The sequence below is a fragment of the Cyrtonyx montezumae genome, unplaced genomic scaffold, assembly GCF_038088225.1.
Source record: "Cyrtonyx montezumae isolate F1298 unplaced genomic scaffold, pur_monq_1.0 scaffold_2, whole genome shotgun sequence".
Classification (NCBI taxonomy): domain Eukaryota; kingdom Metazoa; phylum Chordata; class Aves; order Galliformes; family Odontophoridae; genus Cyrtonyx; species Cyrtonyx montezumae.
This window is the reverse complement of record NW_027071936.1, coordinates 11001639-11019328: the sequence shown is the minus strand read 5'-3', so window position 1 is coordinate 11019328 and position 17690 is coordinate 11001639. Positions and strand designations below refer to the sequence as shown.

The window sequence follows — 17690 nt, the reverse complement described above, 5'->3', positions numbered from 1 at the left end:
GTGCGCAGGCACACCGTCACGCATAACGTGTGCGGCCACAGGGCTGCTCCTCGGGTGACACCCCTGCCAGTCTGCCTTGGACTTCTTCCATTTTCTGAAGTAGTATTCGTCGTATTGCTAGATGATGTGAGGTTTCTGGATCCTCTAGTTGGACTTTAGTCTGTGTGACTTTCTTTTTAATCTTAAACTCAACCGGGATCCAGGTGTCCCGTTGACCCAAGTCCTTTTTTTCTTCTAATGTTATGGTTCTTCACTGTAAAAGGGATGTGCCATTTCAGGGTAAGGCCGTTTGCCCTGTGAGAGATGTAATTTATCTTTCTCTTGTTTGACACAAGCCCTTACAAAGCTCATTTTCATCTTATTTAGATGAATGATGCACGTTGATAGTTACCAGTAGCTGCCGTGCCACAGCGGATACTGCTACTACTCTTACCTTAATTGTCTAAAGTGTTTCTGCCAATTTAATCCTAAGTTTAGCCACTTTTCAAGGCAATTTAAAAATGGAGTTTGCATCACTTATAAATCTCTATTATTCAAATATCTTGCACGGCACACGGCCACAGGGAGCCCAGTGGCCGTCTAACACGTCGCCTTTTTAAGGCGATCCGTCCTGAACAGGTATGCTACTGTCAAGCCCGCCTGGCTCCCTAAGCGTATTGTTGTAGCTCAGTGGAAAGCACGGCAGCAAAAGCGAAGTAGAACAGTCCCAGGCTGTGGTGAGCACGAACTTGCTCCGACACAGTAATCGCAAGCACAGAAACGAAGGAAAGAGGCTGCTTACCTTCTGAAGGTCTCAGGCACGCGGGGATCTCCAACAAAATGCCCCAGTCTGCCCTGCCAGCCCTTAAAAGGGGTCTGGGAAGGGGTGGATCCTAGCTCCACCCCTTGCAGTCACTCAGGTGATTGGGTGTACCGGAGCTCCCCTGGGCTGGCCCCGCTTTCTCACCAAGCGCTCCGTCGCTGGTTCAGGCTGTGAGCGAGCATTTCTGCGAGGTACTTAATATTTCTTTTTGTTGTTTGTAGGTTGCAGACGGTAGGCTGTATGCCGCCTCCTGTGTCATCTGCGGTAATTTTGACCAAAGCTGTTGGTGGAAACGAGGTGAGTGTTCGTGTCCTCCTTTTGATCTTTAATGCTTTTCTTGTTTCCTAATTTTTTTTTTTGTTAATGTTAATCGAAGCTCGCATAAGTATTTATTTGTGATGAAATGGTGGGTCAAAACGCTTACAGTAAAACCTTTGAAATGGAAGCTCGGGTGTTGGATCTGTGTCAAACAGGGAATCCAGTTTGTTTTCTGAGGCATCTGAAATGTTTGTGTTAGAAATGGGGATTGACGTGTTTCTGGTTGTTGCTGTACCGTGATTCCTAAAGGTATCTTAATTTAATGCGGTGTGCTGGTTATTTCGTGGACCGTTATCTTTACGGGAGAAGATCTACCTTTGTGGCGATGGCCTGAGCGGAAAAACTTTGTAGAGCAAGGATTTTAGCAGAAGGGTAATGCCAGTATTGAGGCGGTCTGTGTAAAGTTGGATCTCGTAACTTTTCTGACGTGAAATGACATCTGCTGATGTCATTTGTTCTGTTTTTTTTCTCTACGGCATGTAATTTGCAGGAGCATCAGGTGGTTAGAGTTGAGGAAACGAATGCAGGTGTGATAACTAATGAGCTTCTTTAAATTGGCTTCCTTGTAACTCCACCCCTCCCCCTTAGAAGTTCGGTGGAAGGTCCTGGGTGCGGAAGGGAGAGGAGAGCACTTGGGAGTCTGTTTTTAAAGCAGGGGTTTTTTTTTGTGGTGCCCTTTTGAACTTGCGGAGCTAAATTTTAGTTCGGCCGTAGGGCGTTTCTACACAAGGCTGGGTGAAGCACATTTTCTATTGTGCCTATTAACTGTATGGCTCTCATTCTCTGAGCTCGGGCGTTCGGGACCCATTACATTTGCCTTTGAACACACGTGATGATGCTGAAATAGCTTGAAGTTATGTTTTGTCGTTACGATGCACTGTTGATATGCTTTGTCTTCTGAAGAGTGATCCAAAGCATCTGAAGTGAGAGTCTCTAATTAAGGTTAATCCTGATGCGCGTTGCTGTCGATTTGCTACCTGAGATCAGGGACGGTAAAGGAGCCTTTACTGAAAGCAGATTTCACATCATCTCCAAAAACGGAGATGCTGTGAAGGGGATGCATTAGTCAGAGGGGATCGCTCACGAATGTAATAATGAGAAAATAGTAAGTGCCAGCAGGAGAGAAATAAGGATTTTTTGTTCTGGTTCCAAGTGTAGACGCTCTAAGTTGTACCAAGATGCCACGTAGTGAAAAGCAGGCGTGAAATGATCTACTGAACGAGTGAGCCTTTGGTGTTAGTGGTGTCTGTTCTCAGAACAAATAAAAAAGTTTTCTGGGAAAGAGTATTGTGTTAGTAGAAGACAATCTGATGAAGCGTCTGTGTGTAGGGATGAGAGAGCTAATTTCTGCACAATTGGGGGTTAATTTTATGCCATACTATTCTTTTGCTGTGGGTTACGTGCCCGTGTTTTACACCGGCTCTGAAACGGATCTTCTGGCTTGCGATGCTCAGGTTGCGATTGTATATGTGACTGAATAAGTTCTAACCTCTAGTTCTTTTGTACCAAACTGGTGTTGGTGGAACATAACATAAAAATTACAGTCTTTTAGCTAGTTGTTACAGCTAATTGTTTACAAGAGCAAATTGAGCACTGAACGTTGGCGACTCCGAGTTCTCAGTCAGCCTCGAGGTACGTAGAACGTTTGGTGGATTTTGATCCTGGCGGGCCTTTTCTGTCGTTTGTAGTTTTGTTTCTCCATCTATAGAGCGACAAATTGCACGCTTGGCGCTAGAGAAAGAGAGCATCTTAGGTTTGTTTGCGGCTGGCTGCTGTCTTTCTTTCTGGGACATGAGCAGAACGATGTGTATTTTTCCGTGTTCAGTTTCAGTTAGTTCTTCTAGATGAGGGAGAATGTAAACACGAGAGTCGACTAGAAATAGAAACGCTTGTGCTGTCAGAATGTTTGTGATAATGTGTTCTAAACTGCTTTGGCTTCATCAGGTGTTTCCTTTACGTGCAGAAGTTGATATGTCTAAGGGTGTATTATGTAATGTGGAGATGAATGAGCTTCCTAGCGAGCAGCGTAAGGAAGGAACGCCAAGAGAACTCGCTAGTTTGGAAAGCGTCCCGCTGCCGTAGAGCGCTGGCACACTTGAGTCAGTGCTCGACAGACTTTGTGGGGTTTCCTGACACGTCGTAGATGGGAACTGTGCCGGTTGAGTGCTCCGTCAGTACAGAGGGTTTTAGGTTGCCTGTAAGCGCTAGCGAGCGTGGAACCGTCAGCGTGGACGCTGGCAAATTCTCATGGAAATGTCCAGCGCCGGTGACACAGCAGGAGGAGTACTGGAACGGGGCTGAGGCCGGGTTATAACTTCACCTGGGTTGTGGCAAACTTCATGTAGGCGATTGAGTCTCTGGGTTTAGCAGGAAAGGGATACGGGTAACTACTTATTTGTGTGGTGTTAGATCAGGACTGAAAAGCCTTACGCGAAAGGACGATTAAGTATTTGGTCCAACGCATAGGGAGAGTATCTTGCGCTGTTTGAACTTGCTTCCTATCACTTGAGTTTTACTGCATACCAGTAGGAAAGCTTTGGTTGTGAGGTGACAGAAGTTAGTTAGATGTTTTTGTTCATCCATCAGAGATCTGATGTTTTAACTGGATGCCTGCCGGAGGACACGGGATAAAATGTCCACGTTTTACGGGCTAGAAAGGGTGTGCTTAGCAGGGCTAAGACTAAGAATGCTCATTGAAGTAAGCGTTTACTGTTTCAGAAGGCAGCGTTCTGGGATTGTTTGTACAAGCTCTGAGGAACTCCAAAGAGCCATGTTAGAACTCAGTGATTGATATCAGCCTTATAGGCTTCTAGCGTTCGTTTGTTTTCCCGATGCTTTAAGTGCTTGATATATTGAAGGTGTGTTTACACTACCTGGGAATTGTCTCTGTCAAAAGCCCTTTGTCATCGGTGGTTTTACAGCGTTCAAGGGCGATGCTGTACGCCGCTTTGTGTCTCTGCTCGCTGTAATTGCGGCATTAAGGTGGGGAAAAGCACTGTTGGTTATAGGAACTTCCAGGCGTTCGGGAGTGATCTGCGTACCACTGGCCATACGAGCAAACCGTTTGGCAAACGTCTGTTGTGCAGCGAAGCGAGGTATTTAAATGTGGGAGCTGACAAAAGGGACGGAGCTGACAATCTGCGGTCCGGTCCGAGGTCTGTTGTTACCATTCAGACCAGCTGTGAGATGCTGGCGAGTAAGGAATGTAAGCAATATGCAAATAACTCTCTGTGCTGTGCAGCAATCTTGACTTGTAGAGGAGAGGAAGGGTACTGAGGTGGTGTAAGTATGTGTTCAGCAGTCTGTTCCTAGCTTCTCAGGTGAGTGCGTTGGATTTGTCAGCAAAACCCCCTTCAGGTGCCAGATTGAAATCTGCGCCTGCGTGAACCAAAAAGGAAGCGTTTGCTTACAGCCTGGCAAAAAATGAGGAGAGTTGAACTCACGTTTACCTTGTTGCTAGTTTAGGAGAAAAAAAGCCCTACTTAAGATGAATTCTTCAGCAGGTTATTGACATATTTGGAGTAGGATGATAACCGGCAAGGCCTGCCGTGGTATTAAAGCTTAGCACACGGTTTTTTTCTTTAAAGAATACTTGGCTGTTTTGTTACATTTTAGGCAACAGAGCCGTTGAGGCTTTTTGTTCTGTTTGCAAACTGAAGCTTGCAGAACATCTCCTGAGTTGGACTTTCTCGTTCTTTTTTTTGCAACCCCTGTGTGGGTGTGCACGGTGCATTGTGGTTGCTTTAAAACAAGGCGTTGCATATTTGAGCATTCAAAGTAGTAAAATTTAGTGAAGAAAGCTATAACAATTAAGTGGATTGAAAATTGGTCTTAAAATGTCTCCTAGAACGTGAACCTATGTAAATTTTAACAGGCTACAGCCAGGTTGTTTTTTTTTTGGATAAGACCAGGAGATAACAATAGCACAGTTAATCTCACAGAGTGGTTTTAATGGTAAAAATGAAAGCGTACTAGCAGTTTAAGAGTTTTAAATAGTGAAGGGCTTGAAAATGCATACTGACAAATGAGCACTGGACAATTTCTTTTTTTGTGAGAGGTTTTAAATAAACTAAGTACAAAACCTAAAGGTGAATGTGAGCAGTGTTGCTGTAATGGCACAGGGAAGATTGATTTATCTAAAAATATCTTAAGTTATTTGAACTGCGTCTTTATGTACAGAAACCTTTTAAAATTCAAGACAGGGAATCAGAAAAACAAGCCCGAGCGGCTGGTGAGTCATACAGCGAGGTGCACCAGCAGCCACAGCGCGCTTGCCCTGAGGAGGTGGCACATGGACCTTACAAAACAATTGTTTTAAGGTCTTCAGATGAACTGTGTGTTGGCATTCTATTGTCTTAGACAATCTAAGTTAATATATTCTAATGGAGTCAACATTTGCAATAACATTACCTACTATTTCATTTCCAAATTGTGCTAAACTCAAATTTAAGCAGTAGACCTTTTGCTTTAAGCGTCATTTCACTCTTCTTTTGAAGAAACAATGCTGCGAAAGAAGGAAAAAACAAACAATATGAAAAGAAGTCTTTTTCTGAGTATTAAGCTTTGTCTGCCTTCAGCGGCAAAGCATTTTTGATGCAAATGTAACTAATTCTCACCTTAGACACAAAATAATATACCTTGCAAAAGACACCTAGGTGGCAGAGGACCAGCGTAGGGGAAATACCTGTGCTTATGTACCAATCTAAAAGAAATCAGTGCCCTTTATGCACAGTAGAAATAACTTATTTAGTTAACCCATTGTATTTCAGCATTATCCACTTCTTTTATATCTTCAGTCTTTCCCTTGATCCTTACTCTGCATTGTGGAGAAGGTTCTTAATGAACTATTCACGGGATTCTTTTTCTTATCTGAATAGTGAAAGCATTTGTTACGCATTGAAACAAGGGACAAGCTGAGATAATTATCGTTACTATTTTTATTTGTCGCTGCTCGTAACGCAGTGGAAGCAAGTCCAGGTTTGCAGCGGGGTTAGGAGAAATGCCTGTAGCTGAGCGCTTTGCTCTTACATACTTCACTTCTGTTTGAGCACAACGTTAGATTCTCTCAGCGCCTTTGAAGGGCAGTTCACTTCCCTCAATGGGTTAGTGGCTTAATTAGGCTCGTAACGGAAGGTTGAGATGTATTTCTGGTTGCCAGGGCCTCTGACAAAGAATCTCCTTCCGCGGCTCACGAGGCGTCCAGGGGAAAAGCCATCTCTTCTACTCACCTGGAAGCCTGCAGGATGGGTTCATTCACATTGTTGAGTTCTGCAGACTGTAGTTTTACCTTTACTTCGTGGCATACATCCCATACTTCTCTTTCTTCCCTCTTCCTCACAGAATGTGAAGGTCCCGCTTCTGTTCTGTGTGAGTTGTGTGGAAAAAAATGTTCTGCTGAGCTCCCAAACCAAACGTGAGCTGGGAGGCAGAGAGAGTACAGGACAAAGATAAGCAAAATGCAGTGTATAAACCATAAGTAACTGTGGCTAAATCTCTTAACTGCACAACTGTAAGGGGTAGCTTGTATGCGATTAGGGTGCTTTAACAGCCGTGCCGTAAGCCAGACAGTTGCAAAAGACTCCTTGAATTACACCTGACCGCGTGGGCGCTGTCTGGAAAACTGCCTAGATCCAGCATTGCTGCAGCGTTACTGTTGCATTTAACCACCCGCACTATATCTGACTTTCCAACTGAGTGCTTTCAGAGGCCCTGTCACTCTTCTGCAGGGTACCGCTACAGAGCAGAGGCGATTGGTTTAAATATGTCTCAGATCAGATATTCAGAATGTCAAAAGGTGACAGCCATAAGAAAGCAGAAGCTACTTGTTTGAGGTGGTGCATCTTCCACAGCTGTAATTCCTTTGAAGAGCACGAGAAGTGCGGGGGGGTTCATTTTCTAGCATTATCTTCAAGTAGCACACCGCAGGTGGCTGGCCCCAAAGCCTTGGAACAAGGTATAGTCTGGTTCTGTTATCCCTCACTTCTCAGCTTACGATAGTAGCACCATATTAATCTTAATTAACTCATCTTGTATTTAAAGTAATTAGTAGTAATATTAAGACTAAATTAATTTAATGTCATAGTTAACGGTTGGTGAAGAATTCAACTGTCAAGTGTTGTATATGCTACTGTTGATGTTAACTCACCAATGTAGCAGAAGAAAAACCGTCAGCACGGCTTCTTCCGTAGGCGGTTTGTTTTGCATTATGAGCCGTCAAGATTAGTTCCTCTGAGTTTTGTAGGTGAGCCCAGCTGTCCGAGGGCGGCCTGAGCTCAGTTGTGGGACACCCAGTTGAACTTGGCTGGTGGTCAATCTGTCTTAATTACGGAGCAAAAAATTCAGTCTACAAAACAAAAAAGACACCTCTAGTTGTCCATGACAGGATTACGTATTTTTAAGTAGAACATTTGGAATATAGACTGTAAACATTTTAAGTTATGAAAAAAAACTCTAATATAAGTCCAGTTGCGGCTCACTACAGATAAACTGCTATCAGAGGCTTCTGCTGAGCCACGAAGCTCCCCTTTTGGAATATCTTTAGTCAAAGGTGCCATTATATTGAAACGTGGGAACCTCAAACAGGGGCTCGTAAGGAGACAGCGTTTCAGTGCTTCCCCTTTCTTCAGTTTCTTGGAAAAAGGCAAAGCTTCTGAGCATTTCTCTCAGGAAAATCTAAGTATTTTATCGCCGGAGAAAATGCCCGGCAGCTAGTTGCGAAAGGAAGCACGTAGGCTTGATTCAGACTTGCAGATTTAGGACTCCAACGATCCGCTTCCTTCAGCTCCCTTCTCAGAAGGAGAAGGGATTTGCTTACTTGCATTTTCAGTCTCAGTGACTGAAGGCAAATGTAGGTTTTCTGCTAAGTGCCATTATCTTAACCTGTTCCAATTACTTACTTAAGACTCATTATTAGTAGCTGTAAAAGTTATGCTTCTCATCTAAGCTCTTAAAGGTGATGGTTTGACAATATTTTTAAAAATCAGTATCTTCAATATTACAAGTCCTACCCACAAGGAAAGAACATAGTTGAAGTAGTGCCCTGAGTTCTGGTTTTAGCTCTTTTATGCATAGATATTTAGAACGGAACTCTTACTAGGAGGTAACTTAGTAAGAATTAAGTTGCTTACCTTAAAAGCATTCTTTTCATCTTTTGGGCTTAAAAACTGCATGGAAAAAGAAACAGTCAAGCAGCAAGTTCGCTCTCATTCAGAAGCGTTCCTTAAGGCTCAAGCACCTGGAACATAACGGCTTCAATGCGGAAGTAGAGATCGAGCCACTTGTTTTCAGAAAAGCCGCACACCTCCTGGGAATCCTTTTACGCTTGAGGCCCCCACGGCCAGGCACTTAGCTGCTCAGCTAGGCAAAGAGTAGCTGTAGCAGTGGCTTAAATTTGAGCAGTCGCAGGAAGTCAGCGGCCTTTCTGAATTCAACAGATGCGGAGGAACTACCTGAGTGAGCAAAGACAACCTTCTTTTTCAACCTAAAACATCACAGGTAGGCTGTTAGATTAACAGAGACAGGTTAATTATGGCCTATAAAGCCGAGAAGAGTATCTGTGCCTCAGATAAATGTTTGTGTTCAAGCTGGTAAGTGCAGAGCAATGTTACATTTCTCCAAAATAATTCCTCAATTATGTTACTTATGGAAAATTTGAGGAGTCTTGTTTTTCTAACAGGTACCCTGCTGCCACAGGAAAGTTCTCACACCATTCGTTATCTAGCATTGATCCTTTTGCTAGACCGTTCTCTTGTGACAGTGACCTAATATCTTACAGGTTATCAATACTGCTGGTTGCATCCACGTGCATTCACAGGATGCCTACTTGGAGACCAAGTAATTCTGTACTGTGTTTCCAACTGCATACCCAAAATCTTTGGAAAGGAAGCATTACTGTGCCTCTTTGGCAAAGTTACTACACGTGGCTAACTCCAGTGCCATTGACCAAGGTCACAGTAGTCAGCAAGAACATGTTTCACAAGGTACCTTACTTGTGCTCAGGAAAGAAATGAAGCTTCTCATCAGAGCTCAGAAGGCACTTTCAAGGCTTGCCTTCTTCTTTCCAGCCTGGGAACAGGAATACAGAGACAGACAACCCACAGACAACAGTACGGCACCGAGGTATCTCCCCCCAGCCCCCCAAGGGGAACCCCTAAAAGGGGAATCCCCCTCCCTCCCAGGAGGGACTCACCCCCACAAGGGGGGCCCCTTCCTCCCTTGGGGGAGAGGCTCACCCCCTCAAGGGGTGCTGGGGGAGCCACTCTCCCCCCAGGGAGGGAGCAGCTCACCCCCACACAGGGGGAGAGCCTCTCCCAAGGGAGGGAGGGGCCCCCCTTCAAGCCCCCCCCACACAGGGGGGCCCTTGTAAAGGCCTCTTCAAAGAAGTAAAAGAACCCACCCTCCCACCAAAAAAAAAATATCTCTTTAGAGATAGTGCAAACCTCAGTGTCTAGCATCACAAAAATTTCAAAAAACAACCCTCACCCCAACTAAAGCACAACACCAAATCACAGAAACCCAACCACACAAAAACCAACCCCATTAAACAACTTCTCCACACACCAAAGAACAAATTCCCAACCAAAAACAAAGGACCACCACCAGGCACCACTACCCACAAGACCAAACATCTGGCTGTCACATAGCATCCTTCAGAGCCACACTTAAACACCATTTCTCCACAACCAACATAAAGTCAGCCAACTCCAAAGAAACACACCAAAACAAAAAACAATGCAGGTGCTACCACCACAACTCCCAACACCACAAGAACACTTACCATAGACAAGAAGAAGCACCTCAACCTCCAGCTCCATCTCAGTAACACTGCCATTACTTCAGTCTCAACCAGCAGAAACACACCATCAAGGCTGAAATAAAAGCACAAGAATTAAAAAAAAGGACTCAGCCAAGGACTTCAGCACCTCATACACTGTAACCCCCCAAAACAATAGCACTTACGTCCTCAAGGAACCACCCACACTCTTAAACCCCATACCAAGGGTAAAGGATGCAGGCTGGAGACAAGGACAGAGCTTACCTCCCTCAGGAAGACCAGTAACACCACCAGGATACACACTCCAGCCCCAGACCTGCAATAAAAACATCTACCGCCACCAGCAAGCACCAGCACCAAGGAGAAACAGCACACACTGGGGAATTGCCCTAACTCTCACCAGTCTTGTCCAAGCACTGAGGAACATACTCACAAGTCCAGGCTGAAGAACTAGAAAAATGCTTCAACAGAGCCTTTAACCTAGAACAGGAAAATAAAAAAAATAGAAAAAACATAGCAGAATACCAGGCTACTCACCCTCAGCAGCACCAGGCCATTGCCACATTAAACTCATCCACAGTTACTGGGGCCAGCAGAAAAAGTTGAACCTGAGGGGAACCCCCTGCCAGACACCCCCAAACAAAACAAAAAACAGCACTTACAGCCCAGCAGTGACCCCATACCACCCCACAAAACAGAAAAACACCAGGAGCTTTAACCTCCTGATATTCACCAATGCCACTTACCAGACTCACTCAGAATACTGCAGAAGACAACACAAAAAAAACAACAGGAGCTTTACCCTCCTTGTATTCACCACCACCACTTACCAGACTCACAACACTGCAGGAGACAACAGGACAGAGAAAAACACCAGCAGCTTTTCCCTCCTGGCATTCACCACCACCACTTACCAAACTCACAACACTGCAGGAGACAACAGGACAGAAAAACACCAGCAGCTTTTCCCTCCTGGCATTCACCACCGCCACTTACCAGACTCACAGCGCTGCAGAAGACAACAGGACAGAGAAAAACACCAGCAGCTTTTCCCTCCTGGCATTCACCACCGCCACTTACCAGACTCACAACGCTGCAGGAGACAACAGGACAGAGAAAAACACCAGCAGCTTTTCCCTCCTGGCATTCAACACCACCACTTACCAGTCTCACTCAACACTGCAGGAGACAACAGGAGAACAGTGTTAATCTTCAGCACTGCTTCCATCTCAGCAGCCCTTTCACTTGTTTCTCAGACCCAGAAACAAGAAGTCTGGGATCAAGGGGAAGGGAGCTACAACCCCACCCTACTTAGCTTCACAGGTGGGAACAGAAGGCTCTAAAAGCACCCACTGCAACCTCCAGGATCACTGATTATCCCAAATAAAACAAAAGCAGTGTGGGAGGCCAGTGCTGGCAATGCACCGACCCCATAGAGTGCCGAGCAGGAGCCCTCCTGACACAGAATACAGGCTCACCCAGCAGCATCCCCCGCAACACACACTCCATGAATCTCACGCCCCCACAACCAAGAGGGGCACGGTCTCAAAGCCCCGTCACTGCTGGAACCGCTCCGATTTGCGCTGATCCTTGCTGCAAAGCACCTCACTGTAGTCCTCACTCTGGAACACAAAACAAAAGGAGGAAAATCACACATACCCAGCTCATTCTGAAAATGAGCCCCTCGTGCTGCTTCACAGCCCCAACAGCAACAAGGTAAGGGCAGCAGTACTACTCACCTCCTTCATTGCAAACAGGAGAGCCTGCAGCACCTACTAACCGCCCAGCCTCCTGAAGAAGGATCCGGACTAGGGAAGCATCGCCTTAAAGAAATAACAAGAAACAAACAACATCAGAAGAAAAAACAAACAGAGCACAGGTGGTGGCACTGTACTAACCCCAGACAGGCAGGGGGAGCACAGCAGTAGCCACCCTGCGCTGGCTGTAAAAAGAGAGGAACCCAGAAACAGCAACACCATACTGGATCCAAAGCAAAAAAAGAGTGCCACATCAACCCAAGAAAAGGACAGAAAAAACCTCACAAAGAACACAAAAAAGAGAAAGAAAAAAAGCAGAGCAAAAAAAAAACACATCAGAAGCAAAGCAGCAGCCCAGCACCATCACCAAATCACCAAAAAGCACCACACAAACCCCCCCCAGCCTCCTGCAGCAGAAAGAAGAGTTCCCATCAAACCCCAGTGACTCCCAGCAGCCTCCGGTGGGGTTTAAAAGGCCTCGAGGGGTGGGCCCGGCCTTAGGCTCTCAGCAAGGCGCAGCTGTGCCCGGGGAGCCTCAGCCCAACATCACGTGGAGGTGATTGCTTCATTAGTGCAGCTGGACCGCGTTACAGCCAGCCCAATGCCTTGACAGCTACCCCACACGGGAGCCCTGACAGCTACCTCGAAACCTTGAGCCTTGGCATCCCTAGGTGAAATAGACAGCACAGAGCCCGACAAGCTTCTTTTCAAATATAGCAGCAAGGCACGAATGATTCACAGACATTGTCATGTCATCTCTGGAGAGTATACAACTCCAGATAACAAAGAACAAAATTAATTTAGTTGTGGATTTCTGTATTTCTGCCTCTTTTTTACACTAAGGGCAACAAAAAGCAATGCTTTTTGTTCCTGTGTCGCAAAGGCTCGTGGAAAGTTTCCATGCTTTTCAGCTACACTGGCCTATGTGATAGTGAAGTGTTTCCTCAGTTCGCTGCAGTAACTCTCTCCTTCCGTACAAATAGAAGGACTTAAACCTGAATGGTGTTCAGCCTCAGCTGAATTAATCCAAGCATGCTTGCAGGATCATTACAGTGATCCGGTATCTCTCTCTGAAGCTGCTGATAGTCCTCATAAAAAGAGAAACTTTGAAGGGAAACGTGTCAGAAAAGCACGACTGGAGCTAAGGTTAACCGTGACTCACACCATCTTCCCGTCAGTGGAGATGGGTACTCATTTGTCACCGGTTTCACCTTCTAACAGCATTTCTAGACTTTGCACTTGTGCGTGAGTGCTTTTCCACGATCCCAAGGAGCGATAACAGTCCGCTACGTAGCGCACAGTCTGAGCTGTGCCGCAAAACTTGAGGAACGATTTGGTGAACGTTCCCTCCGGTGACAGCCATCGCTTGTTTGCGGAGTTTACGGGCCTCGATGTGTCGGCTCACGGAAGTGTTGGAACTTGTCAGTGCTGCGCTGTGTGTAAAAGCAGCGTATTAAGCAAGCGTATTCCAAAATGGAGTGTCTGAAGTTTACGCGCAATTTCAATTCCAAATAACATTTGAGGCCTTGGAGCTCCGTTTTTGGACGTCCCTCCTTTCCTGGACGTTGTGACGGCACTTGTTGAAAGGCGTGTTTGTTCCCCAGTGTACGACGGGAAACGACAAGGAAATAGGATTTTGGCAAGTGACTGTTACTTTAATAAATATACTTTACACATCTGGAAACATAAAAAGATCCTACAGGAGGAAGCTTTTGTAACTGGAGCTAGAGGCAGTCGTCTTCAAAAAGAAACGGCTGTCGGGCTTCGTCCAATTAGCCCCAGGACCTTGGTTCAAAAAAATAGTGCTTTTAGGAAAACTTTTCATACGTTCGATTACTGCGATTTCTTAAAAGTCCTCTTGAGAAAGGGAAGCGGACAGCAGACGGATGGCTCACCTGCTATTCAAGAACAGGCGGCATGAAGGATGGATTGGAATGCAATCGGTTTGGCGGGCACCGTTTCTGTTTCTGTGTAGACATGGCTACATTCAAAATAATCATCTCAGCCTTTGTTATCACTGTCTTGTTTAATGGAAACAAGGAATCGTAGAATGTCACGAAACTTCAGGTGCTTTGTGAATCAGAGCGCTGAACTCTTGCACTGTAAACAGCATTGGGACACGTCCTCATGTTCTTTATTTTTAAAGTGTGCCAACTTTCTTCCTTGTTCTCTTACTATGTCATTTACGCTTAACGCTCTCTCAAATCTGCCCTGACTCAGAACCGTCAGAGAGCATTAGGCACAGTAGCCCACGTAGTCGTTGCATTACATCTGACCGATCGTTTATTTTCACATCCCTCCCCTTTCACATCACCACTCAGACGCAGCGTGCCTCGGTCTTTTTTCTCACCGATACGCGACCGCGCTGAAACCCGCGCCACGGTTTCCCAGCCGCTTGGCCCTAGTAGCTGTCAGTGCTTCCTACTTCGCGTACATCCCTTGAGCAAATTGCTTTTACGACAGCTTAACATCGAGTATCTTATGAGGTACACTGTGTTCCTACTTTCCTTAACAGTAATTGTAGTGTTTTGTTGTTCTGTTTGATTTTCTCCTTTTGCTCCATTTTCAGAACAGGACGGAGCAAGTATGTCTTTTACGTTCCCTAATAACTCATCTGCAACCTAATACAGATCTGCCACACTATCGTATTTTAAGATGATCTCGTGTCTTTCAAACTTGAAGCTCCCAAATCGTGTGGTGCAAGGCAACAGAAAAATTCATTTTGTCAGATTGTTTATGCCTATGGAAGATACTGTAATATATCTAAACCTCATTCCGAGCCTGTCTTAAATGGTTTTTCGCTACCGGAAATGAATTTTGTTGCCCTGCCAATTAGCACGCTCCGGCTGCTACCGGCCGAACAGCACCTGTGCTGCTGTTTGCCATACCTTCAACGTTGGGCCGGATTCTTCACTTTCATCCTAGTGTAAATCAGCTAGACATCCGCTGAAATCAAAGCAACGGACTCAATAAGCAAGGGAAAGAGTGGCAAGTGAAAACTGAATAGATACGGTTCACAGTAGATGGAATCCAGCAGTAGTGTTTGGTCTTCGCTAGTCTCATCGATCATAGACATGCAACTGCTGCAAAACAGTAGAGGGATAGCAGTGGCTATGTCCTCAAATTTACGTTCACTCCAGCCTCACCCAGTCACCGCCTTCCTGAAAATAAGATCTTCATTCCCGGTACACGTGAACAGCTGCATTAAAAAGCATGCGGCCAGCAGGTCAAGGTCAAAATGGCAAGATGGGCGTCAGCACGTCCCAGGAGATGTGATTCACAAAATCATCAGTATGTCACCACCCACTAGCAAGAAAGAGACACAGTCTTTTCTGGGTGTCTAGGTTTTTGGAGGATGCACATCCCAAACTACAGCCTCATAGTAAGCCCCCTCTATCGAGTGACCCGAAAAAAAGAATAATTTTGCATGGGGTCCTGAACAGCAGCAGGTCTTTGAGCAAATGAAGCAGGAGATAGCCCGTGCTGCGGCCCTGGGGCCGGTGCGGACGGGACAGGACGTAAAAAACATCCTCTACACTGCTGCTGGAGAGAAGGGTCCCACTTGGAGTCTGTGGCAAAGAGCCTCTGGGGAGACCCGAGGCCGACCCCTTGGATTTTGGAGCAGAGCGTACAGGGGTTCGGAGGAGTGCTACACTCCAACCGAGAAGGAGATTTTGGCAGCATACGAGGGGGTTCGGGCTGCCTCTGAAGTAATTGGTACTGAGACACAGCTCCTCCTGGCACCTCGACTGCCAGTGCTGAACTGGATGTTCAAAGGAAAGGTTCCCCCCACCCATCGTGCTGCCGATGCCATCTGGAGTAAGTGGATCGCACTGATTACACAGCGAGCTCAACCGTCCAGGAGTCCTGGAGGTGATCGTGGACATACCTGAAGGCAAGAAATTTGGAACATCCTCATCAGAGGAGATACCACGTGCTAAAGAGGCCCCACCATATAATGAACGACCAGAAAATGAAAAGACGTATGCCCTGTTCACTGATGGATCGTGTCGTATCATTAGGAAGCATCGCAGATGGAAGGCTGCTGTGTGGAGCCCCACACGACGAGTTGCGGAGGAGGAGGAAGGAAGGAGAAGGAGAGTCAAGCCAATTTGCGGAGGTAAAGGCTGTCCAGCTGGCCTTAGATGTGGCTGAACGGGAGAGGTGGCCCATGCTATATCTTTACGCTGACTCTTGGATGGTGACAAACGCTTGATGGGGGTGGTTGCAGCAGTGGGAACAGGACAACTGGCAGCGGAAGGGTAAACCTATTTGGGCTGCTGAAGTGTGGAAAGACATTGCTGCCCGAACAAAATGGTTGGGTGTAAAGGCGCGTCACGTAGATGCTCATGTGCCCAAGAATCGAGCTACTGAAGAGCAGAGAAATAACCATTAGGTAGATCGAGCTGCCAAAATCGAGGTGTCTCAGAGAGACTTGGACTGGCAGAACAAAGGAGAGCTAATTTTAGCTCGGTGGGCCCATGAGACCTCAGGCCATCAAGGAAGGGATGCGACCTATAAGTGGGCTGGAGACCGAGGGGTGGACTTAACTATGGATGCCGTCGCACAGGTTATCCATGACTGTGACACATGTGCCATAATGAAACAGGCCAAGAGGATGAAACATCTCTGGCAGGAAGGGCGATGGGAAAAGTATAAATATGGGGAGGCGTGGCAGGTTGATTATATCACCTTGCCACAAACTCGCAACGGTAAGCGTTATGTGCTCACCATGGTGGAAGCGACCACCGGGTGGCTTGAGACATGCGCAGTACCCCATGTTACCGCCCGAAACACCATCTTAGGGCTCGAGAAACAAGTCCTGTGGCGACATGGCACTCCAGAGAGAATTGAGTCCAATAATGGACATTTCAAAAATTCTCTTGTGAATATCTCGGCCGTAGAACAAGGCATTGAATGGATCTACCATATCCCCTACCACGCACCAGCTGCTGGTAAGATCGAGCGCTACAACGGGTTGTTAAAATCCACATTGAGAGCAACAGGTGGCGATACACTTAAGCACTGGGAGAAGCATCTGGCAGAAGCCACACGGTTGGTCAACACTAGGGGATCAGGTACCCCGAGAGGGTCCTACACAGTCCAGCTCCCTACAGCCCATAGAGGGAGATAAGGTCCCTGTGGTACACGTAAGGAGCATGTTGGGAAAAGCAGTGTGGGTCCTTTCTGCCTTTGGAAAGGGCAAACCCCTCCGTGGAACCGGTTTTGCGCAGGGACCTGGGCACACCTGGTGGGTAATGGATAAAAATGAGGACGTCCAGTGTGTCCCACAAGGGAATTTGATGCTGGGGGAACGCAGTCTGTAATTCCATATATATATCTATTTGTACATAATTTATGTTACTACTGTTTTGGTTCTGTATAGAAATGTGTTAAACATGATGTGAAATAAGGGGTGTAATGTTGTGGTGTTGATGCTGGTATTCCACATCAGAGCACCACACAGCAGAGGGGCAGAGCTCCACACCGGATGCCAGGCGGTGCTCCTCCCGGCTGCCCTGGAGCTTCAGCACACGTGCTTCCCCTGCTGTTCCTCCTTAGGATAAGCTCACAGCTTTTGGTTTGAAAACTTCATTTCTCTCAATCGTTCAATTTTATTAGATTTCTCTCAATCATTCAATTTTATTAGATTTCGTAAAGTTACCGTTCCTTCTCAGATAGTGCCATTGTTTTTTTTTTTTGAACACCCATCTCTTCCCGCTGTTTCCCCTTCCCCCAGAGCACGTGGCTCTGCTCAGGCAGCTGCGTGGCCACTGACAGTTTTTTCTCTTTTTTCTCTTCTCTCTCCCTTCTCGGTTTTCCCTTGGGTCACTGTCACAGATTACACTGTGACATGAGCTGAACTCTAAACTTACATATTGTTTCTTCTATCCTTCCCTCAAAAGGAACTGCTTTACCCTGCCTAAACTGACTCACGCTTTTTACCAAACTTCCATTGGGGCTGCATTTTTGGCTCTGCCAGAATCTTTCATGCCCGTGTTCCTGGGTATATCGAGTTTAAAATTTAAGTAACTGCAGG

At 46.2% G+C, this 17690-nt stretch overlaps 1 protein-coding gene across 2 annotated transcripts in view; it reads left to right on the top strand.

Moving 5' to 3' along the window:
* SLC10A7 (solute carrier family 10 member 7) overlaps nucleotides 1–17690 on the top strand; it is a 138592-nt gene that overhangs the window by 10867 nt on the left and 110035 nt on the right. For both annotated transcript variants that reach the window (XM_065736388.1, XM_065736387.1), the window contains exon 4: nucleotides 1024–1099. In XM_065736388.1, coding sequence (XP_065592460.1) covers nucleotides 1024–1099 — 76 coding nt within the window. The remainder of the gene's footprint in view (nucleotides 1–1023; nucleotides 1100–17690) is intronic.